Genomic DNA, 25,000 nt, shown 5'->3' with positions numbered 1-25,000 from the left:
CGGGGCTGAGAGCGCAGGCGAGGGGGAAGAGACGCGTCCCGGTCCCGGTCCCGGTCCCGGTCCCCCGGCCCCTCCTGGCTGCCCCGACCATGCTGTCGCGGGGGGCGGCGGGCTGGCGGGCGCTGCGCTGGGCGGGCAGGCGGCCGCGGTCCCGTGGGCTCCGCGCCTCTCCGCGGGCTTGGAGCGCCATGCCCAGCTGGGTCATAGACCGGTACGGCAGTAACGAGGTGCTGCGCTTCACCAGGGACATGGTGTTCCCCATCATACACTTCCCGAACGAGGTCATCATTAGGGTTCACGCTGCAAGCCTGAACCCCATCGACCTCAGCATGAGAAGTAAGTGCCGCCCCCGGGCGCTCTTGGCCGGGCTGCCGGGATGGCAGGGACTGTGCTGGGGCTGCGGCTGCGGCTCCCGTGGCCCCGCGGAGTGGTACCTGAGCACCGTCCTTCCCCGGCACACACCCGTCTGGACACTGTCCAGGGGCTGCCTCAAAGCACGTGTTGCCCTGAGCCCCGTGGGACACCGCCGCCTCTTGGAAACTTAACTTTTGTCAGGTTCTCAGGGAAGAACGGTACGAAAAGTTCTTTTCAAGTTCTTAGGGAAGAATGATACAAAAATCCACTGAGGAGAGTGTGTGTGTGTTGCCGGGGTCAGCTTTTAATCGAGTGACCAGTTGCGGTGCCCTGCAGGCTTGCGCCTCACAAGCCATTATCCTTCTATCAGTAACATAACCGTGGTGGGATTTTCTCTCCAAATCTCTTCCCCTGTCCCTCACCGTCTGGGTGGTGCTACTCTCCTGGCCAGGAGACTTGCCCATCCAGCGTTCCCCCTGAGAGGAGCTGGATTTTCCTATCTCTTTGAGGCTGAAGGTCAAAGCTGGTCAAGTCAACATGTGTGACCTACTACTGTCCCCCCGTTGTATATTGCCATGCCCATCCTGAATTGGCATCTGAGTACCTGCTGTCATCTCGCCCAGGAAATCTGTATCTTTTCCTGTCCAGCTTTTCATATTTGAAACATTTAAGCAGATTTTTTTTCCGCAATTTCAAGGTTCAAAACAGGAGAAGGAAGTTGTGGTAGTAGAATACCTTATATTTCATGTTGAGAAGTGATCTTACATATCAAATCAGATTCAGTAGAATATGCAAATATATCTGCAGGAAGCCTGCTGACAGAGCTGTGATCTGTGTTTTGAGTCTCTAATAAATGCATTCAAAAAACTCTTTGTATATAGTTGGGGCTTTGATTATGGGACATTTGCTACCTGAGGATTTCTGTTAAATGACCCACTTAAACTGCTGGGCTACAAGTAGTATTTTGAGTCAGTTATAAAAGTATTTGAAACAAACTATGTTTTCATCCTTCTTTCAGGCTGCCTGCTTTTGTTTTTGTTTCTTTTCAGTATTAAGACGCTTTCTATCATGATAGGCCACCTAGGCAGACTTGTCCACATACTTGAATTGGGTGTATGTGCCTCAATGCAGACTTTTTTTTGGGGGCTGAGCATAGTTATTAGATGGGTAATTCTGAGACTTCAAAGCATTTATGTGTTACTTACTGAATAGAAGTTCAGGTTACTCAGGAGATGTGCTGTAATATTTTTTACAATGATGTTCATGTTGCTTTTTACAGTACTTTATTTGGAAAGACAGATGGAAAGCTTGGAGTTCTTTTAGATTTCTAGCTACGTGATGCTATTGGAAAATAGACCATTTCCAGCATTTTAAGTGGACTTAGAATTTCTGACAGTGTTATCACATGCTAAATATTTTTATAATGGAGAGTCATGTCATGGATAAATAAGCCAGAATGAGATTTGCTCTTTATTTGTTAAATCTGTAAAAATACAAAATATTGCAGATTTTTTGCATGCTTGAGTTATACCAGAATTGAGGCACTTTTTGTACAGACAATGCTTTCTAATTGGAATTGTCCAGTTAGTAAATGAAAACTCAGTATGGTATGTCATGGTTACTTTCATGTTTTGCAGGTGGTTATGGTGCAACTGCCTTAAATATGAAGCGAGATCCCCTGAAACTCAAAACCGAGGAGACTGAATTTCCACTAACACTTGGTCGAGATGTCTCTGGTGTTGTTATGGAATGTGGACTGAGTGTGTCTTATTTCAAACCTGGAGATGAGGTGATACTACCAATCTCTTTTTTTTTTTTTTCCAACATGTATAGTTAAAATATACTATAAGATGTTCAGCTTTCATTTTCCTCTTTGTTTTCTTTAATATTGTTGCATTCTTAATGAGGCCTATCTGGCAATAAATTCCTAGAATGCTTTCTTCCCTTCATTTTTTCGTCTGAAAAATATGGTCTTTCAGAGACTTCCTTCTGCAAGTTAATTAGCCTTCTGGTGTTTAGTTTTGGTAGCAAGAGTGGAATTTATTTATTTTTAAGTGCACACTTAAAATGTTGCTTCCTTTTTCACCGAAGATAGAATTCTGACAGGAAGGGATTAGTTGGTTTTTTTCATGAGTAATTTAGGATAGGAACTTTGGCTTAACTCAAAAACCACTTCATGAGTCCCGACACAAATACTTGACATTATTTGCTTTCACCTTCATCGGTTGCTTTCATATTTCAGCAGTTTTAGTATAGCAAATTCTGATTCTGCACCACCCCCACCCCTATAATCTGGGCTTTCCTGGTATGGGAGTAGTTTGGGGGTTTTGGAAAATTATGTGTTATACATAGTGCAATGGTACAGTCACACAGTCATCAGTTTTGTGATGGTTAAGCTAAAACTGGTTTCTGATAAACAATGAAGACATTCTGCAAATTGGAAAAAAGATATTTTTAAAGAAGGAAGCTTTTCTCTGTACATACAATCGTGTGCAAAGTTAAAAAAATTGATATTTGTTTTCTGTTTCGTTTTAGGTGTGGGCAGCAATTCCTCCATGGAAACAGGGCACTCTGTCAGAGTTTGTGGTAGCTAGTGGAAACGAGGTAAACTTTAAAAACTGTGGCTAACAGACAAACCCCCAAAGTTGTAAAGACTGGCATTTTTCTTCTTGAGTGTCTAAGTAACTGTTCATTTCTTAGTGCTTGGGTTCATTTGTACTCCAGCTAGTTATGAAGATGGTTGAAAAAGTGCAGTACACAATCTGCAATTCAGTGAAGCTTGCTTAAATATTTCAGTGTTTCATAGGATCTGCTGTGTGACTTACATATGATTTTATTTCAGGTGTCTTTTAAGCCAAAGTGTCTCAGTCACATAGAAGCTGCTGCCTTACCATATGTTGGTCTCACTGCATGGTCTGCACTTAACCAAGTAGGAGGACTGAACAAAAGTAATTGTAGTGGGAAAAGGTAAGTAAATAATTTTGGTGCTAAAACTAAAGTTGTTCAATTTTACATTGATGAGCTGCTTCTAAGACATGTCCAGCAGTGATGAAGACTGTTACACCCTGACATTCACAAAGACAGATGCCTGAAGATGTTAGTTCAACCTACCCAGCTGCTGAGAGAGGCTTCTTTAAGGGAGGCTCAGATGAGGTCCATAACTGAAGGGTGTACTGAATCACTTGCTGCGCACTTCCTCTATGTAGTGACTGTATAAAGGTAGAAAATGCCCAGAGAAGTTGTGGATGCCCCATTCCTGGAATTGTGTAAGGCCAGGTTGGATGGAGCTCTGGGCAACCTGGTCTAGTGAAAGGTGTCCCTGTCCACAACAGGGGGTTGGTTTGGAACTAGATGATCTTTGAGGTCCCTTCCAACCCAGGCCATTCTGTGATAATCCAATGTATATCTAATGTACAGACTATATAGAGAATTTAAGGATGTTATCTCTAGAAATTTATAGGGAATTTGCCTTTCTGTTTGCCTGTCCTGTTGGGACAGTTAGCCAAATGTAATATCCTCTCAGTTATTTGGCAACTCACAAAAAGCCCTCTCAGTCACAGAGATATGGTTCACTCACTTCCTGCATGCGTGGGCCATTTGGAACAGACTGGTTTTCCAGCATTTTAGAGGAAAATGAGTAGGTGACCGAGTCTTATTTGACCTGCAGGCCAGAACTTTGATGAAGTCAGGAATGCAGACAAGAAGAGGAGAACATGCAAGACAAGCAGCCAATCAAAGAGAAAAATTGGCTTTGTTTATCAGCCTGTTAATCTGACAGTGGCAGATGAGGAAAAATGCATTGAAAGATTTGAGCAAATACCATTTTTCTTCTGATAATTGAACTTTGCAGTTATTTTGACCTTCAGATGTTTGAGTAAATAGATAGCAAGACCTTCAGAATGGAAATAAGGGCAGAAGTAAAAATACTAGAGTTGAAAAAATAATAATTAAACTTACTATGCTGTACCAAAAATTTAGGTCATAAAGTAATTATTGGGCAGTAGGAGTCTAGATGCCTGACCTCCTCTTATCTTGGCTGATACTTTGTAGTGCAACACATTGCAAAAGACACTAGATCTACTGAAATTCTTCACTCGCATCTTTAGAAGATATGTCACAGTAAATTTCATCATGAAAATACTGAGCAGTTGTTTGTTCTAGAGATAAACAATGTTTTGAGAAAATTAAATTGCAAAATTTAAAGGAGTTTCAAAGAGACGTCATTGAAATTAACTTCCAGCTAGTACTAAAATTCTAGATAACATTGCCTTACTTTTTATTTTTCAGTATTTAGACTTTTTTGATTATCTTAACTTTTACATGTAAATAGAATTAGTCTAAAGATATGTTGATAGGCTAGCCTTGTTTAAAGTTTCTTTCCAGTCTTCAGGTAAGTGTTCAGATTGTTAAAAGTAAAATTCAAACTGCATTTATAAAGTGTCTTTACATTTAATATTTACTTTTATGCTCCAAATAAATATTTAAGTACTCTGTCAGAAAAAAATTATTGTAATTATAAAATATTATTCCTACCTAGACATTTTGAACTGTAAAACTAGCAGCAAATTACTTATGTGATGGTACTTTTTCCCCCTGAAGAATTTCTTGTAGGAAAATATATGAAGTGCATTGAAGGGCCTGTGCAAAATTGTATTCCTGAACTCTCAAGACAATAATTTAAAAATACAAGAATTTATACAATGTTTCTTGATTCCTTTAAATAATATATTTGGTAAGGAGTTACCTACATAGGTGATTTTATGTTGGTCTTTTTGTCTCCTGCAGGTGTATATAAATAGCTATGTAGAAGGGTGTATGCACACCCAAGAGTGTGTCTTATTTTGACAGAGCAGCTGTATTCCTTGATGAAAGTGACTTCACTAATACTTTATTGCAGTGTTAAGACATCTTAAAAAGATGAGATTTTTCTGCTGGTGTGTATTGTTTTCTTTGCCTCTTTTAAGGTGGAAGGGGGGGCTAACCAGAAGTACTTGCTAACAGTCCATTGTCTGACTGTACTTTGATCTGACAGGAATATCTGCTGCATCTGCACATGCTTTCACAAACTTTTTTTTACAAGTTACCTGAAATGTACTCACACTGTTTTTGAAGCCTCCTGTTTCACTATAATTCCACTCGTTTCTCCATAACTTTTATTCTCTATGACTGTAATTAATGTCAATATTCTTGTACGAGCTAAAAGTGAATGTTCATACTGTACTGAATGTTCAAAATTACTCTGTTGTTTTCAAGTTTGCTGTGAATACCTGGAGAGCTTCTTCAACACTAGCTGTTAAATATCTTACTTGCTGTATTCACAAAATGCGTGATAAAAACAAACCTTACAGTTTGAGAAGTTCTTGAAAGTGCTTGCATATACTGTTAAGTAAAGGTCTTTTTATAAATATAGAGGCAATATTTTATACTTTTAAGTATGCTGGGGAGAGACGCTGGATTGTTTTACTGTAAGCTATTAAACATACACTCCTGGTTTATATTGTTACAATGAAAATTTGAACGGTATAATACCCCAAGAAAATATTTTTTCCATGTCTGTATGTTATTTTGTCATTTTATCTGTTGAGAAGTACAAATTGAGTGTAGGTTTTAAAAATTCCTGATAAGGTAAACACTTCTTGATCCAAGAATAATCTCTTGGGGACTTTTTATTTTTATGTACCTGAGTCACTGAAAATTGTTGGTTGTTTATAATCCAGAGAAAATGTTAGTCCTTGATCTGTACACCCACTCCTCACCCTATGTGTGTTTTGGTGGGGGGGACACACAGCTGAAACAGGTCCTGGCTCTCTGGTGCTAGTTTCTGATCACACCATAGTTTCAAGCTGGGCCCAGGGAGAAGGACGAAACTCTCATCTCATGGTATGCTTATCTGGAGAGATCTGCTGACTTCCTGATCATTTGAACTCCTAGAGCCTCATATGGGACTTGGTGAATGTTGTGTCTCTGTCAGAAGGGAGGAAACCCTGGGGTGTGAATGTTCATTTTGTTCTTTTGAGAGAACTGGTTCTCGTGGATCTCTGTAGGGTCAAATGATTTGTTAGTTTGTTCCCTTGTGCACATACTATATCAGTTTACTACTAGCTTCCCTTTGCAGTGAAAACAGGTAGTTTCTACGATATTTTTTCTCCTTTCTGTGTTTTCCTGAGGCAGTGCAAACAAAACCGTTCCTGCTTTGGCACTTGCCAACATCTGTGGTCCTTCAGTGGTGTCCTAACAGGTCCTGCACCTTCAAACATTTCCTTGCTTTTTTTTTGCCAAACAATGTGTCTTGCTGTCGTCGGTGCTGTAAAAACGCTGATTAGTTGAGCTGCAGCACATGGATCTTCTATGCAGGCATAGTTTGCCTCTGAAATGAAGAGCTTCCTTGAAGTCACAATGTGTTTTAATAATTATAGGTTTGGTAGAAAATAGCCCCGTAACACAGGAACAAACTGAATCTGGAAAGTATTTCTACCTGAAGAATCTTAAGGGCTTTTATTGAAGGGGAAAATAAAAAAAAGTCCCAGCCAAGCAGCTCCCCAAACTGAAAATGTTACCTAAACCTTTTGAGCAAAATGTACATTTTAAGATGACAACATTCTCCAAAATGTGTAGTGGAAGAAATGCCTTTTAAGCAAGGAGTAAAATTGTAAGGGTGACTTATAAAGGTTATTTTGAAAGGATTTAATTGTGACTGTCCTTTTTAAGGAAAAAGATGGGCTTAACCCAGTATCTTGAGTGTAGCATCCTTGAGCCTTTTCAAGTATAATAAAGTAAAAATATGCATGTTGCTTCAGGCATCTGTCGTTAGAAGCCTAGTTCTGTGGATAAGTACATTGTGGCAGATTTAAAAGCTTCAGGCATTATGGTTTCATATTCTTAATCTGAATTTTGCAGCTTGGATCAGTGAAATGGGAGGGAACAGAATCTGATCAGTTACAAAAGAGGAAGCATTTTAAAATGGATACTGTGACCAAAGCCAAGTCTCTTAGGTTACTTCAAAGAATTTTTGTAAACTGAGACTCTAAATTGTATAGTACAGTTTTGTACTGTAAAAAGCAATTTCATTCAACATCCAGCACACTGTCATTTAAAACAGGAATGTTTTAAACCAGCTTCTGAAGATTCTGAAATTTTCCTGGCAAACAGAAGTTGTGAGAAACTTGATTGCCAATCCTATGCCAGGACTTCATCTTGAATCTTCCTTTTGTCCTAGAATTAGCAAATAGGCCCAAAGTCCACGCAGTGTCTGTAACTTGAGCTGCAAGGTTTTCTACTAATCAATTTTCTAATGTTTAGTTACTTAATAAAATATCTGGATGAAATTTTTGAACAGTGATTCGGCTGCTAGCAGTAAGATCTTCACATGAGTAGACTTGCATTATTTTTTTTTTAAATTTAGACTGATAAATTCAGTTAAAATGAACTCTCAATTGCTAATAATTTGGTAATTTTTCATTTTCTTGCTTGTGTGGCAGTTCCCACAACCTGGCATTTACAGGTTTTTTTGAGATGAACTAGAAAAATTCTACTGCCTTTTTTCTAAAGAGAAAGACAGATAATTGAATAGAAATGAAGCTTGTTCATGGTGAAGGTACTTCATTATATTTTTGTCTTTTAGAGAAATATTATGCGGTATGGGAAAATTATGTTCCATATATTCTGAAGTTCACAGTCTCCTTAAATAATGTGATATTAAAATATTTTTTCTCTTAGATGAGACAAATTTGTGTAAAACGTTGGTGAATCAGATTTTTTTCTTTAGGAGATAGGACAGCGGAGTCTGGGAGACAGAAAGCATTCTTAACTGACTTTGTCCCATACTAAACAATGATGTTTGGGAAAGTGAGGACAGGTACAGGGGTTTTGGGTGATAAATGTTACTGCCTGACAGCTCCACTGCCTGCATTTAGTGGAAAGCACATGTGAGGAAGTCTCTTTGGCTATGCTGAGATAATGCTTTTGGCACAGGACATATGATCAGCAATGTTAAGGCACATTATCAGCTATCTGAAGAGTTAACCACTCTTGAATAACATTTAGTGACAAATACAATCTTTTGCTTAAAGTAGTTTGGTGTCAGAGATGTATAAGGAGCATTAGAATACATAGTTACTGTAGAGTTTTTCTAAAAAACTGTTTAATACATTTTAATTTTCTCTTACAGAGTATTAATATTAGGAGCTTCAGGAGGAGTTGGTACATTTGCTGTACAGGTAATATAAACCAGCATGCCCAGGATGCATCTTCAAACAATTCAGTATGGAGAGAAAAAAAAGTAACAGAAGGAGTTGAGAGAAGGAATAGAGAAATATCAAGCTACTGATTAATCTGTCTGATCAAGCTGATTAATATTTCCAAAAGTGAAATATTTTCAGATTTATTGCTTTCCATCTGTTACATTGTATTAGTTTAAAGTAGGAAGCAGGGACTTTCAAAGAAAGCAATTGTATCTAAAACTGCATTTCAAAATTTGGGTGCAGGAAGTTTCTGATTGTTGTAACTTGAAATATGTAGCCTGTTCTCATCACCTTTCACTCAGCTCTGCTCTATAAATACAAACAGAACTTGGTGTATGAGTAGAAAAACTGATGGAGTATCATCTACTATAACTGTTATAGCTGGTCAAATGATGTGGGAGGCCACCAGGCTTTTATGTGCAGTGTATTTAAAGTGCTGTGGCTTAGATTAACTTTCCCTCACTGTCTTTGCCCTGCTGCCCTTTTGTCTGCCTATTCCAGTAGCTCTAAACTTTGGAGAGTCAACATGTTCTTTTGTTGATCCATTAGTTGTGGAACATCCTCTTTTCATGCTCTCAGTTAATTTGGGTATTTTGATTCTAATCACTGTCGTCTCATCCTGAAACATCTTTCTCTCAAGAACATGAAAAAAATACAGCAGTCGGGTGATTGCATTGCTGTGTTCCATGCTACTAGGCCATAAACACAGTGGTTTTAAAGAGGCTTACAGGAGAAGTTTTTGTGGTATGCTGTTTGCCTGATCCATGATAAAGCAGGTGACTACCTTCAGTAGTACAAAAGGCTGACCAGCCACTCACTAGTTACAATTTGTAACTGATTAATCCTGGTTAAACTACATTAATTAATCTGGAATAAAGGTAAAAAATATTAGTGTGAATGAAAAAATGAAATGCCAATAGAGAGAAATAACTAGCAAAAATCCTTTACTTTGCTATAGCTTTTGGAGTATAAGATAACCTGATATTGCCCCTGTGGTAAATCAGAGATGACTTACTTCTTTTTCTTGTTACTAGTATTTAACCTATTTACAGTAAGATAGATATATGAAATACTTAAAGGGCATATTTAAAAATATTCAGTGGTTGATCTGGTGACAGTTTTGTAGATTGGCAACTTGGACAGTACCTCTTAGTGTACATTTAGCTGGCAGATTCAGATGGCAAACTGAGTATTTCATTTGGAGCCTTATTTGTTGTGAGACTTGGTATCTTTAAGTGGCATAAAACCCCCACCCTTTTATCTTCATACCAACTCCTCTGTCCCCAAAACCACCTTAAATATTGATAAATTCCAGTCATTATTTTGTCTGTGGGATGTGTGAGAGATTATTCTGTACTGGAACACAGTCTCTCACTCCCTATTAAAGGTCCTCATTTGTTATATAAATATAATGAGACTTTGGCTTTTTAAGTTTTTCTCAATGTTTCACTAAATTTTAATCTTCGTGCTTCTCCTTTTTTTATACTTGTTTTTAGCTAGTGAAGGCCTGGGGTGCTCACGTGACAGCAGTTTGTTCTCATGATGCCACCACACTGGTGAAAAAGCTTGGAGCGGATGATGTGATTGATTACAAATCTGGAAATCTGGAAGAGCAACTTAAAACATTACCCTTGTACGTGTTTGTGTTGCTTAATACTGAGATGAAGGAGTTAGTGGTCAGACTGTCTGTCTTTTGATTGCTTGACTCCAGTCTATCAGAACTCGCTCATTTTTATTTTTCTTTTCCCATTTTTAAAGCCTTATTTTGTAAAGCAAATTCACCACAACCCTTTGTGAATGCAGTTTGCCAAGTGAGTATCCCCAGCACAGATTTCATTGTAAGACTAAGCCAGTTAATTGGGCTTGTGGTGGCAAGCTCATTTCCACGTGCTTCTCTTCAATGACTGTGATTTGAACAGTTTTGTCAGCTTCCATCCAAGGATCTTGGAGCATATGCAATGCATGAATAAATTAAAATAGGTTTCCAAAATCCTGTGTGAGGTTGGTAAATAGTAAAACTGATCTTGTAGAGAACTATGTCGTGAAGCAGTGAATTGACTTGCCACTGTGCAACTCAACTGGGAGTAAATTTCTGTAACATTGAGTACAGCTGCCTCTGATAAACAATTACACTTATCTTGTCACAGCAGTTATGTTTAAACTAACTTGGGAATTTTCTCTAGAACAGAAGTATTTTTTGCTTTTGTAATCTTTCCATCTGTTTAAACTTAGTCTACTGTGACTTGTATTTGAATATGGTATTTACACTGCTCTTTTTAGGTAGATTGAGATAAGTTTCTGGGAGAGGAAATAGAAGCTGCTCAGTCTCTGAAAGAATTTTACTGATAACTCTGCTAAGAAGCCATGTGCCCTTTAACTGCTATGTGATTGTCAGCAGGCCTGAGGGCAGCTGTGAGGGTACTGACACTGTATGGGCAGGACATGCAGCAACTGATTTTGCAGTTTGTAATCAGTGCTAAATTTGCCTTTTTGCAATTCAACACTTTAATGCTAAACACTCATTCTAGCAAGTGACCCTTGTTAAGACATATCAACAGCAGTGTCCTAGGGTGCAGTTTTCTGATACAACTAGGCTGATCAGTCAGCTATACTGAGAGGGGTGTTCCTACTTCCCTCCCCTTCTCAATTGTACTGACTCCTCAGAAACCATAGTGAACTACTTTTTACAGGAGCATTAGTTTTCATGATCTGTTCCTGTTGGCAGCTGTTACATTGACTGAACTCTAAACATGAAATCACATCCTTGGAAGATGAGGCAGGAAAACTGCCATTTCAGACATAGGAACTTTTCTATTTAATTTGCATAAAATATTTTCCCTCTTATTTGTAGGTTATTTGGATTAGAGGTATGCATATATACATATATATGGAAATATAGAGATTGCTGGAAGTTTACAGATGAAAATGCGAATGAGTTATGCATCTAACAGAACAGGTGCATAGCTCCGTGTTGCTCTATTCAGCCTTTACAGGCTCACATGCTGAGATGAGAAGAAATGCTGAACCTGGCTTGTTGCCAGAGGCTGCATATACCCATTCCATGGGGGCAAAGTTTTAGACCTGTTGCATTGTTAGGTTCAACGTTAAATAGGTAGATGTGAACGAAAGAGCTGCCAGGAGAGGTAAAATGGCCCCCAAACAAATAAGGAGGTTAAAAATAAGACTTTTAGAAGTGAAGCTGAGAACTGGGTCACAGCTGAGTAGTGGGAGAGGAGATAAGGATTAGTAGAATAATTTGTTTATTTAATTTTAGCCACTGGAACTGACTTTCACGTGAGTACATGTGATGTACAAGAGATGTTCCTAGTGAGGGCATGAGTCCAGACTAGTTTTTACATGCATGTACCATATTGTTTAGTGCTAGGACCAGACCTCAAGACTGTTCTAGTGGTCTCTGTGGGAGGGCTGAGGAGATAGAGCTCTAGAAGACTTTAAGCAAGTAGAGAATGTATTTGTGCATCTGTGTCTGCTTTTTGGAGTTTAAGTGCCATTTAAGTTATTTAAATAGTCTGTGTCTGCTGTACAGTGAATGGGCAATAACATGTAAATTTAAATCCCGTTGTACAGTAAAGCTGGGATTTAGCTGAAGTCTTGGGACTTCCTTGCTACTATCTTGCAAGCTGATTATTTTTTTGCATTGCAGTGACACGTAAAAATGTGAAGTGTAGCAAATTTCTGCTATTAACTAGCTTAATGATGGTGAAATTATTTTTTCCATATCATAACTTTAAATCTGTTCTTTATGTCTGCAGATTCGATTTTATCCTAGATAATGTTGGTGGATCCACTGAGAAGTGGGCATTAGATCTCTTGAAGAAATGGTCAGGAGCAACATATGTTACCTTAGTGACACCTTTCCTGATCAATATGGACAAACTTGGAGTGGCTGATGGCATGTTACAAACAGGAGTCACTGTTGGTTCCAAAACTCTAAAGGTATTTGACAAAATCCTATGTACTTTCATATTTTGTATTACTCTAGTGACTTGTTTTGTAGCTTGGATGCTAGTCATGTGGCTCATGTAGAGGCAGCTGGTGCATTGTCCTTATATGTCATTAAGTATACTTGAGATGCACTATTATTCTTTCCTTCTTTCTTGCACTGAAAAGAAACGTGGTGGGCTGGTGCTGTTGGGTGTATGTGGTGGTTTGGGGAGCTTTGAAGTTTTGATTCCCTATTGTGCTTTCCACTGTGGCCTTTTCCATATGGCCTCCCTAGTGAGTCCTGCTGACAGCCAGCGTTTCATAGTAAACAGAGCAAATCCCTGCCTCATTGAAATGAGGGCAGTTTTGCTGCTTGCTTTGGGCCGGTCAGGCTTTCTCTCAAAACATTGTTCCCTGACTAATTCTCTTCATCCTATTCCAGCACCAGAGAGTAATAAAAGTGATTGAGGGTGGCTAGGAAGTCTTTCATCTCTTTCATGTTCATGTGTCTGGATGGTGATACTGATTTTTCTAGTTTTCATAAGTGGATCTTAAAACATTCTGCCAGTGGGGCATTCTGATCAGTGGGGCTTTTTAGAACTTTCTCTTCTCTCCACTTGTGTACTTGCTCTCCAGATGAATGCTTTTCAAGCAGTTGCTATGGTATTCCTGAGATGATTTGACCTAATGAGATTCTAAGTCCTGCACAAATACTTTCACAGTAAAGCCCAAAAACAAAATGGAAAGGCATTGAAGAAATAGTGTAATAAATTTCTCAGTGTGCATATTTCAGTGATGAGGAGGATCCTATGCCATGTATTAAAAATCATCTCTCTTTAGCAGAGGATGGCTCTTTTTTATTAGTGACTTACTCAGAAGAGGTGCTCTTGACTTGTGCTTGTGAGATCTTCCCAAAATGTTTTTATGTGAGCTGCCATCTGTCATTGGGCAGTGATGATTTTGGCAGATATGACAGTGGAAAAATATAATCACTAACACTGAAGTGGAAGGTTCTAAATGCCACATTGCTGGGATTATTTCACCTCCTTTGTGAGTGTGCATAAACATATAGCACCACTTCTTTCTTATGTAACACTTAATACTGTTTCTAGTTGTAGAGACTAGGTAGTTGTTTTTCTTTACTAGCTGACTTGTGCAATTGGACACAAAATTCGTCCTGCTCCTGTTGTGGTAACAAAACATCCCAGTCTGTACATTTCATCCACCTGCTTAGGTGACCTTTTTTTCCGACGTTAACATATTTCCATGTCTTTTCCTTAAGTTACTGTCATTAATTTTAGTTCCCATTTCAGTTTGCTCTCATGATTTGTTACTATATTTGTGATCTTTCTTGCAGCATCTTCTTAAAGGAGTCCATTATCGGTGGGCTTTTTTCATGCCAAGTGGCCCAAGTTTGGATGAAATAGCAGAACTAGTTGATTCTGGAAAGGTATGTCAGTAATGGTTATTTGGGTATTTATGCTGAAAGAGGTGCTGCTTGGACTCAGAAATTATGTAGGTTCACTATTGGGGAATAAAATTTTATGAGATTCACAGTGAGAAAAACTAGTTAAGAATCAACTTGCTCCAGTTTGTAACTTCTGTCTTTTGCATCAAATTTAGAAGTTCATAATCCTTAAGACTGTTCTGCCTTCTCCTCTTGAGCGTATGTTTTCAAAAACACAAAGCTTACAAAGGTATAAGGAAGTAATGCCCAGTGACTGTTTATTTTTGCCAGTGGGAATTATTTAGCATGAACTCTGTCTGGTATTGAAAATTAAGTTTAAAGAGGTCTCCTGTGGTTTATTTGGTCAGAATAAATATGGCCGTGTACCTGCATATGCAGAATTGCTTAGCCTGGATGGTCGGGCATCCTGCCTATGTGCACAGAACTAGAATATTCTGGTTATTGCAAGTCATAGATGATCTGCATTGGTAGAGTGGTGACAAGAATCTTGTGTTTCATTATTTCAGTCCTTCAGAATATGATATTTGTGCTAATTCAGCACAGTGACTCGGAATATTGTCAGCATTCATAAGCTTGCAGGGAATCCTAGGGAAAAGCACAAAGTGCCAGATAGATTGTGGTCTGCTTTTGTGGTCTTTTCAGGTTTATGAGCTTGTTACAAAATGTATGTGGGAGTGAACAGTTGATTTCCTGTCTCTTGGATTGTGTGGTGCTGTAGATTCTGGCAGTGTTCTCTTTGGGAATTTTGGCAACATGAAATTATCCAGGAGTAGGCAATACGGACAACTGCTGTTAAGCTTTCTATGTGGTACCTAAGCAGAAGAGTTAGCAGAGTCTGCCATGACTGCTGGTAATTCCAGTCTGTGAACTGCCAAGCCATCTTGTGCTCAAAATTTGTCAATATTAGTAAAACTTAGATCTCTCAAAGTTTTGAGTGTTGATCCCTTTTTTTTCGGTATGCAATGTGTTCCAGAGTTTGGAGAAGAGTAAAGAAACTGCTGTTGTACTTTAGACCTGATTGCTTCTATTTGCCACCTCAGTGCTGTTGCTGCTAAGAATAAAAACCTTCCTTAATTCAGCCACTTCTATTCCTCTCTCATGAACAGTATGCTGTTAAAACAACCAGTGGAAAGTCACTATTTCCTAAAAACTTACCTACTCATAAACAGAGGTTGCAGCAACAAATAAACTGTGGGGAAGTATGTTCCTGGCTACAGCTTTGCAGCTCTCTGCTTTGCATTATGTCCAGTGCTGTAGGCATTATCCTATGATCAAGAAAGAAACCATAGAAGATGATTCTCATGCTGTGATTGCACTCAGTCACACTACTAAATTTTAAGTGTCTAAGAAAAAGAAATGCCCTTGTCTTTGTTCTTATCACTTGTCCTGATTCTCACCTCAGTCACAACTTGTTCTGTGTTCTGTTTTTACCTTGTATGCAAAACAAATGCAGAATATGCCCATGAAAGCCTCTTGGGAAACACCTGTTTATGCAATAGAGATAGGGCTTAATCGGTGTTCTCTGTCTAATAATCTGGACAGGTGAATTGCACTGCCACTTAAAATGTACGTCATACATATATGAATGTCCTGATGTACTTTTGGTTGTAAGATGATCATGAGGACAGAGATGTTTGCTTGGTCTTTTATTTTCTGTCCTAATGTCAGACTGTCTGCAGAGTCATTATTCTAGCAGCATTTTACTCTATTTCGTACAATGTTGTAAACATCTGTGCTGTCATCAGTATTTTGTAAGACCCATATGTGTTCCATTTAGACAGATATTAATAAGACTATGACCTTTATTGTCTAGACACAAGAGTTCTCTTAAATGGACAGACCATCCATTCAGAAGAGTAGGTGTTTGGAAAAAAGACAGGAGAGAATTACTGGAGGAATTGTACTACAATTTCCTATAAGTAAGTGAAAATAAATGTTTATGTTTGAATAGGAGAGAATAAATGAAAATTAAAAAGACACAAAGCAATGAAGTGTATCAAGAAGGTTTGGGGAAGTCAGCAAATTGAGTTCTGTAGTTGAACCTGTTAGTTTTGAGTGAACAGATTTGAGTAATGCAGATTTTAGTTATTTTGAAATTTCAGTCTTTTCTGTTACAGACATCTTAATTTTGAGATTGTATGAAGTATGAATAAGAGGGCAATTGGAGAGCTCCTGAAAATGAGGGGCTTTTTTTCAGGAATAAATGATGAGGGAGGATTTAAGTGAAGAAAATTTAAAAGGGCTGATGGTTTAAAGAGATGATATTACAGTAAGTGAAGCACTGAAGAGCATGCCTCTCATACAGTTACAGATCATATTGATTTGACAGTGTTTTTTCTTATAGTCCATCTGCATCAACACAGATTTTTAGTTCTGATGAGTTCATCCTTTGTGAAAGCAAAAGGATTCTCAATCCTTCAGTGGATGAAGAATAAGTAATTTTGTTTAAAGTGACTTGGTTTTCACATGGATGATCTTTGCAGCAAGGAATAGAGATTTGCAAAATGTCAGCTATGAGTTCTTTTAACCTTTTTTAATTGGGAGGAGAAGGAGAGGATTTGATGAGCTGGTAGTGCAAAGGAGGAGAATAATTTTCCTTGTGTAATTTACCTGCACATCAACTCAGTTCTGGAAACTGCAAAATCATTTTCAGTTTACAAGCTGTTTTCTCTGCCTTGCAGCTGGACATCTTGCAAAGAGACTGAGGGGCTGGGAGGCTCCTGCAACAGTAGTGGGCACGGAAAAAATCACGTTTTATTTCCTTGACAAATTTAGAGATACTGGTTACTTAATAAATTGCTGGGAAATCCCTGTTATGGTTTGAAACTGCACCAATTATGACCCAGTAAGGACTGGCTTAATGTGGGCTCCACCTGGGCATGTCAGAAGCTACTGTATCTCTTTCCATGGCAGATGTTCCTCATGAATTACAAGGTTCTCATCTAAACACAACTGAAATCAACAGAGCCTTTAATTCAGGACACAGGTCTGCTGGCACACTGTTTGCTGAAGCATTGTCACTGAAAAGCTTGTTAGGAATTAATTTGATATATTTGTGGCCAGTGTTGTGCATTTTACATTGACAGTCTTGGTTTTTGCTGCTTGCCTAACAGTTTCTTCCTAAGGACATGTCCTTGGTGAAATTAGACCAAATTTGTGTTACTACTCAAGTTGGAGAAAGCCTCTAACTTACAACTGAGCACTTACTTTGCCTTTTATAAAGCCTGATGGAGGAAGGCAGTCTCAGAAGACTCCTTAGTAAGGGGGAGTACTAAGTATGTTGTATGTTCCTGCAGGACCATGATAGAATGTGGGTTAACATGCAGACCTACAGAAATGTGACATTTTCATTTTAATTCAGTGCTATTTAAATGCAGTACAAGTGTGTGTGCAGTGTTTCTGGTGACTTAATACTCTTTCCTTCAGGGCATAGTTGCATCAGATGGGCTGATGGATGAAAAATTGTTTTTGCAGAAGGAAGGCTAAAGGGCAAGTGGAGTCTCCAATCATGAAATTAACAGACCATTCTCTGTGATGTTTGCTTTCTAGATAAATGTTCCAACACAGGCACCAATAGGAAAAACAATTGCATGCCTATATTAATTTAATTTGTGAGTAGTGTTGATTATACATTTTGCTAAAGACACTAGATGCTTTGGACTTAGCACCTGTTGTTGTGGTTTGGAGGACAGATACTGACTGTTCTTTGGCCTTGCTGCTGTCTGCTTGTGCAGTGCTGAACAAATCACATAACCTTTTGCTACTATTATTTCTTGATCTACTAATGAGGGCTAGTCCGCCTGTCATGATTTGCTCTGAGATACCCTGTTAAAATGTGGAATTCAGTTGTTTTCTATTGCTGGTCCTTGCTATTATGGAAATAAATAACACAAATGGATGTGGTCATCTACTTTGCCATTACATGGATTTTGAAGTTGTTTGGATGTCTATGATTTAAGATGGCTTACATTCGTCCTGCTACTGCACGTTATTGCAGCTTCTGGACTCTGTATCCTAACCTGTGTGTATTAATTTACTTCCAATTCATCTTGTTACAGTTCTGCAAGTAACTTTTTCCCTGGCCCTTGTTGCACAATTGTTTCAATTTCTCTCATCTGTATGAATATTAAACAGTGAATTTAACATTGAGTCCTTGAATGTTCTCCAAACCTGGCATCTATAGATGTGGCCTTCTCTGCCTTCTCACTAGTCTTTATGGCTGTGCTACAGTATCTTAAGGTACCTGAGATGACTCGCTCTTGGGTGGTGCTTGCTTTACTCTCTCTTAGAAAAGGCTCTAGGATGCCTAAATATAGGGATTCTACATTTAAATGTCTAAGTTAGCTAGAGATCAGTCATTCTTCTCCACTCTTTTTAGTCACTCACACTTGTTTTGAGGACTGTATTTCTCCATCCTAAATTGCAAAGCTTGCAACTTTTTTTTTTTTTTTTTTTCAAATTTTGTGTTTTCTTGTTGCACTGGATTTGCTTGCCAGGTTGGTTGGCTAAAGCCAGAGATGTTGATCAAGGAGAGGTTGCCAAAAGCTCTGTTCAGCCCCAGCCCTTTCTCTTCCAAAAAGAACCTCTATCTGCATTTTGTCACAGCCACCAAAGAAAAGCGACTGTGATTTTTATTAAAACAGTGTGCTCCTCTTCCTCCAGGACATGGTAGCTTATGTTTTGTATGAAGGTGCTGTCTGGTGTCTGTGAAGAGCACCAATGGAAATTTTGCATGGGGGGATAGGACTTGAATATGTGAATTGGCATACACCATGATGAGGTCTTGAAAAATTTCATCATCTACCAGGAACTTAATCAAATGTTCCCTCAACCTGATGTAATTGTATATTCTGTATAAAGTCAGTCCTGGTGTTCTGAGCTCTAGTCCCCCAGTGTAGGAGGGAATTTGTGTCTAGCACAGCAGTGAAGTGTGGGGTCAACAAGACAGCTCTTATCTATTGTGAGTTAAATTTGCTGAGATCCAGGGAGATGCAGATCATGCAGGACTGTTGTTATAATCCATATATATGATATGCTTTCATATGCAAATGTGTATTTTTATTTATATGTAACTGTACTAAAGTTTGTTCAAAGTATATGGTGACATTGCCCCAGATTGATTTCATTATCAGCATAAATATCAGGACAGCTTCCATGAATGTGACTGACAGGGGATTCCAGAAAAGAGAGCTGCTCTTTCCTTTCGTTAACAGTTTTTCAGCATGGTCCAGTTGGTAACTAAACCCCCAGGATCTTCCTCATTTCTACTGATTTAAGCTTGGGCTAGGCTGGCACACACTGCAATTCTGGACTTGTTCCAGTTTCTTACTGCTCTGCATTGTGTTCTTTAGAAGCTGTTCTGCCAGGGCTAATTAACGAGCTAGAGATTTTTGAAGCCTTTTCCACACTCTGAACCATACCCTGATAGCCTGCTTAACTGGGATTAATTTTCTAGTATTTTACAAATTCTAGATGATACACATGAGTTCCTGTGGGCTGCTGTTAGAAGTTGGATATGAAAGAAGGTACCTTGGCTTAATAAGCAAACAAATAAAACCTGGTAATACAGTTGTTGGTAAGATGGCTCTGGGAGTAAACCGCACGACACTTGCCTTTCATTCCCATGTCTTAACCACTGCAGCACCATTTTTCTTATGGGTGTATCATTGGATCATTTTTACTTCTGTTAGGCAGTTCAGACAGAAATATCACATTACCTGATGTCCTTTAGTGTGCTCTTGTATGAAAATGCATATTGTCTGAAATACAAGTTAATAAAAAACATAGCAAGGAAAAAGTTTTTTACGAAACATTCAAAGATGGGGCTCTGAGCAACCTGGTCTAGTGGAAGGTATCCCTGCCCATGGGGGGGGGGGGGGGGGGGGTTGGACTTAATGGCCTTTAAAGGTCGTTTCCAACCCAAACCATTCCATGATTCTATGCTAGTTCTGTGCAAAGCTACCCATACAACTTGTGACCAGAGCCACCTGTTCCAGATGGGAAGAACTTTGTCTTCAGTGAGGGCTGATTCTAGAACCTACTGTCGGCAAGCAATATGAAGCTCAGCATACATTGTTGCATGACATTTTAAGGGGAAGGAAGGATGAAGAAAGGGGTGGGATTAAGACCCAGTGAGCATGGAACTGCAGTACAGCAGAGAAGATGCTCAGCTAAAGGGAAGAAACAACAGAAACAGCAGTGTCCCAAAGCAGCGTTTTTTCTTCCATGGGATGACAATAAAATAACAAATGGATAACTAATTGTTTAGTTCTAGGAAAAGAACTGTTCTTCTTAATAATTTCTGTTCAAGATTCTTGTTAACATTGATGGGAGACTCCCTGAAGGCCCAAGGAGACTATCAAGCTCTGCATTTGTGCTCATACACCACATTTGGCACCGTGGTAATTTCTGGAGGAAGACAGCCTTTATAACTCAGAACAGGAAGCAGGTCTTTTCCATTACAGCAAGCCTGATGTCTGACGGAGCACATGACAGCTTTTGTTCTGTGCACCTGCAAGTATCTTTCCCAAAGAGCAGCCTCATCAAGGCATAGGTAGGGTGTGTGCCGCAGGAGGCATCAGTTGGGAGGGAGGCACTTCCCAAGGCTGCCCGGCAGCTCTGACACGGCCATCCTTTGCAGAGCTGGGGGAGAGCCAGTGCACTGTCACTGTCCTTTGAGCGAGGGCACTTTTTTTCTTTTGTGCTTTGAACTAGACTTGCTCTCAGTTTTGTCTCTTTCCTGAGATTTTTGAGGCTCTTGCTCTCCCTCCAGCGGCAGGAAGCAGCTCCACACTCACTGGAGCGACTTGCTGCTGCTGTGAGGGTCAAAGCCATCTTCATTCCTGTCACGTTTTCTCACTTGTCCCCTCCTGATAAATTCAGACTGCGTCCTTGCTACCACAGAAACTGGGACCTCCAAGGGTGGGCCTGAATTTGCCATTATTGGGAGTGTATTCCTGCTGACCAGTCAACTCCTGCCAGTGCCTGTTCACTTGCCTGCTGCTTTCAGGGCTAGAATGGCTGGGATATCACCTCTGTACTGTATGTAGGATAGCCTTAATCAGCATCAGCAATTACTCTTTTTATTTTTCCAAACACATGAGTTCATTTCGAGAGACCTGAGATTCATTTCTATAGTATGTCCTGTGTTGGAGAGAATGCAGAGGAAGAAAATACCTTTCAAAAATGTTTTCAGATAAACATTTCAATGAGGGTATGTGTAATCCTTTCTCTCCCAGACTTTAGTTTAATCCCTTTTCCCTGAACAAATAGGTGTCCTCTGGCAAGGAACTGATGCGTGGCTGTAAATAGGCAGTGTTTTTATTATCCAGTTAATCTCCATTTATTATCACACATTCAACAAACAGCAGACTCCCCTACTTGTTTGTCTGTTCACAGGAAGAAATTTTATCTTAGTCAGTGGATTATGGTAAAGGCTGAGTGAATCACTGTGCAGCAACACGGTCAGCCCTTTCAGGGTTATTCAAACAATGGGACTGACCAGCCAGCCAGATAAAATGTTTAATGCTCTAGATTGTCAGAATCATCAATTTAGTATTCATGTCTCTCTATAGCACTGCCTAAAGCCAGCATTTAAATGGAGCTAGAGGTTACATCAATGTAGCAGCTGGGCTTTGAGCATGTGGTGGCTGCGATACACACGGTGTTTTGAACTGTGAGGCCGAATTCAGGGTTCCTCTGAATCACTGTGTCACCACTTTACAAATGCAATAAACTTTACCCAACAGGCTGAGGATGCAACATAACTCTTTCTGCCAGTTATAAGTTGTAACCTACAATAAGTGACTGTAGGTAGCACAACAATGCAGTATCTTGTTCATGGCTCCTCAGTTGCTGCAGGTGTCTGAAATTAACTTCTGCCTTGCCCTAAAATCCCTTGCACTTCACATCGCTTGTGCTGCTGCACTGCTTTTGTCCCCAAATACCCTTCCCCTCCTCCTTGCCTCTTGACTTGTTGGGGTCATCTGTGTCCATGCTCCAGCAGGCTGAATTTCTGTATCTTTTTTTTTTTTCATTAATTGAAGCACAGCTTTGTATGCAACTGCCATTAACAATAAGTACTGTACAAATGCTGCACTTGTGCTTGGCTCAACAAGGTTCCTGAATTGTTTTTCCCCAAGCTTCTGCTATGAAAGCAAGGACTGGTCTTCCTCAAAACAGTCACTACTGACCAGTAGCACGTTCCTCCTGCTGATAGTCACAGCAGCTGCAGCTGCACCCAGATGCTCAGTTTACCCAAAGCCGTTGTCTAATCCAGTGTTTTTGCTGCCCCGGGTCCACGTCCCTGACTTTGCTGTCAGAGACAACACTTCCATTCTGTGCTGGATGCTGAGCAGACATGAGTTTGTCTTGGAACATGCTCCTTTAAACCCCACATTTCTTCCTCAGTTAAGGTATCTCTGTGGCTTCTCTACTGTGTTTTAGTTCTCATTTTGCTAGAGGTTGGTTTACAGGGACTGTCCTGGCAGAACAAGGGGAAGAAATACCCTGCTGCATGGCAAATTTGAGGCACTTGGTGAATATATTTATTTGCACGGTTGCTCTCATAGTGATTTGGCTGCTAATTCTAAAGTAGAATTTGTCAGGGGGGGGGGTCACTCATTCCTGCTTTTCTGCCATGTAAAGTGTCACGCTTACAGCTAAGCTTGCCTTGACAAAATAAAAAGGAAAAAATGTAGTGATAAGATTAGGAGATACTGCAATGTAATAGTTACATTACTGATGTCTTGGATTACTGATCTCTTATAAGCAAAACCAGTAATAATTTCTGTGCAAGAATGAATGTCAAGGTAAGGCACAGTCTGAATAAAGAGAAAATTAAGAGCTGAGAAAAGACCCTCCATGAGCACAGGCCACTACCAGATCACATTTGTTGTGCTGCTGTGTGGTCAGTGCTTCTGCTTGGAAAATGTGTGTATATGAAAACCTTCCCTTGGTAGCGCTGCAGACTCACCTCCTAAGCAGCACATCTGAATGGACAGCCCTTGTCTTGTGGTAAAAGCAAGCAAACCTTTTGAAAGACAGCACTGTTCCAATGCTGGCAAATTGTTTGGGTCCTTATTGCTGTTGTATTCCTTTTCCATCCAGCAAGATGCATGTCCTGCCAGGACAGGGAAGTTATCAGTTCTGGAGTATTCGACAAGATAGCATGCACGTTTGTAGCTGTGCAGAAAATGCCTGAAGATATTTTTTCTCTGACACAAGTAACAAGGATCTTTTTCTAGCACCATAAATAGTGTGTTTGGGTCTTTGGTACTTCAAATCTTCATCACTGCAAGAGCTAGCTGCAGACTCATCTGCTGTTCACGTTTGCCTCTAATGAGAAAATTTAGGATTAGTTCATCAGTGCAAGAACGTGCATTGGGCTGGTGTAAGGGATCCAAGGTAAAGGACCAATCTCAGGTGAGGCAGGATCTTTGGTAGGAGGTGTGGGAGGTACTTTAGTACACAGATCTCATTTTGCCCTTTGGAAGGCTGACTCAGAAATTGTAAGTAGGAAAAAACCTCTTCCCTTGGACCAGCAGTGATGAGTATTTTTCATAAGAGCTGGGATTTCTTCTGTACCTCTGTCAGTACACTTATGATGTCTAAAGAAAATGCTTATAGGGTTTTCAGGCTCCTTAGTTAATAACGAGGACAATGAATAAGTAGCTTCACTGTTGTTAGAAATGAGTCTAAAACAATCCAGAAGGCCACTCCACATAATTAACGCCAAAACAGCAGTTGATGCATGCTGGGCTTAATACTGTATGCCTACTGGAATACACAGTGGCTGAATTTTCAAGTGTAGCTAAATGATTCAGCAACAAATGTTTGTGGATTTTTTTTGTACTTTATTTGTGGTCTTTTAAGGGTACTTAGGTATGTAATGATGCAGATAGCCACCAGATTTATAGGTATCTTTGAAATACCTGACCTTGTGAGAATTCTTGTGTTTAACAAGAAAAGCATAGAGAAATATGAGAAAAAAATGTTCTTTTTGTCAGTATATCATTGTGGACAACAAAAAGGTAAACCACAGTGGCATCTTTTGAAAGGACTTAAAAGAGCCATGCATGGCTCTTTTGAAAGGACTTAAAAGAGCTCTAAACTCTGCTAGTAGAGGTGTTTCAAAACTTGGGCGAAGAGCAGGAGAAAGCCACCTTCTGCATGCAGAGGTAGACCTGAGAAATGTTAAAAGCTAGTGACTACAATATTGGGTAATTTCTGCACTAAATACTTGAAACAAACTTCCTCCCTTTTCTTCATACAATATTGAAGTGTAAGGCTGATACATTAATTTATTCCTAATATAGTGACACTTTTTCTTTACTCTGTAGATTCAACCAGTTATTGATGAAGTCTTCTCTTTTTCTGAAGTTCCAAAGGCCTTTCTGAAATTGGAAGGAGGACATGCACGTGGAAAAACGGTGATCAATGTAATTAATAGACAATAAAGTATCTCTAATCATTATTCTGCCTGCAGTCAGTCCTTGAACATAAATTGGTATGTAGCAACTGTTTCTTCTTTAAAAGCTCATACAGGATGCATAACTTACAAAAAAGTCTTGTTTTAGAAAAGCCTCTGATTTGTTTATACACTGCCTGTTAATAGGCAGACAAGACATACTAATGTCCCTTGAGCGTTTCTACTTGAAAACTATTTTAAGTATGTAGTTGTGACTTTTGCAGAACACCCTTCACTCCTGGGATAAGAGGAACAGCCTGCAGCATTTTTGGATTGTAGCTCTTGGAGCTTTTGTTTTTCAGATGATTTAGCTAAGTCTGGAAATGGTGAGGCACACTTACCTAATTCTCCATGTGAAACATGTTGTGGTTTTCCTTGGCCTTTCCTAGTTCTGTTCACCTCTGTTAGTATATATTATTCCTCAATCTAGTTGATTCTCAGAACTAAGTGGTCACATCACTCTCTCAAGACTGACAGTTTAATCTTGATATGGCAACTCTCTCATGGCATAACTAATCCAAATAG

The 25,000-nt window shown here is 39.4% G+C and overlaps 1 protein-coding gene across 3 annotated transcripts; it reads left to right on the top strand.

The window, feature by feature from the left end:
• Window positions 1-39: 39 nt before the first annotated feature.
• Window positions 40-24,481, top strand: RTN4IP1 (reticulon 4 interacting protein 1). Of its 3 annotated transcripts, XM_027633887.1 has the most exons (10): window positions 40-336; window positions 1,992-2,143; window positions 2,890-2,958; window positions 3,197-3,321; window positions 8,522-8,570; window positions 10,091-10,227; window positions 12,368-12,551; window positions 13,897-13,989; window positions 15,825-15,926; window positions 24,348-24,459. In XM_027633887.1, the coding sequence occupies exons 1-9, from the start codon at window positions 90-92 to the stop codon at window positions 15,924-15,926; spliced, it is 1,158 nt and encodes a 385-aa protein (XP_027489688.1). In that variant the 5' UTR covers window positions 40-89; the 3' UTR covers window positions 24,348-24,459. The 3 variants fall into 3 exon arrangements, with proteins under 3 accessions (XP_027489688.1, XP_027489687.1, XP_027489689.1); XM_027633886.1 differs by lacking the exon at window positions 15,825-15,926 and having other exon boundaries at window positions 24,348-24,481; XM_027633888.1 differs by lacking the exon at window positions 24,348-24,459 and having other exon boundaries at window positions 15,821-15,874.
• Window positions 24,482-25,000: the final 519 nt, after the last annotated feature.

Source organism: Corapipo altera, unplaced genomic scaffold (assembly GCF_003945725.1).
Source record: "Corapipo altera isolate COAL_440 unplaced genomic scaffold, ASM394572v1 2b, whole genome shotgun sequence".
NCBI lineage: Eukaryota > Metazoa > Chordata > Aves > Passeriformes > Pipridae > Corapipo > Corapipo altera.
The sequence above is the reverse complement of the archived record's forward strand: the minus strand, read 5'-3'. Positions and strand labels throughout refer to the sequence as shown.

Bases quoted from the DNA above. Each gene is read 5' to 3' on its own strand.
- RTN4IP1 (XM_027633886.1), top strand. From the start codon at position 90: ATGCTGTCGCGGGGGGCGGCGGGCTGGCGGGCGCTGCGCTGGGCGGGC. The intron at 2,959-3,196 runs GTAAACTTTAAA...ATTTTATTTCAG, and splicing joins TGGTAGCTAGTGGAAACGAG to GTGTCTTTTAAGCCAAAGTG. The intron at 8,571-10,090 runs GTAATATAAACC...ACTTGTTTTTAG, and splicing joins TTGGTACATTTGCTGTACAG to CTAGTGAAGGCCTGGGGTGC.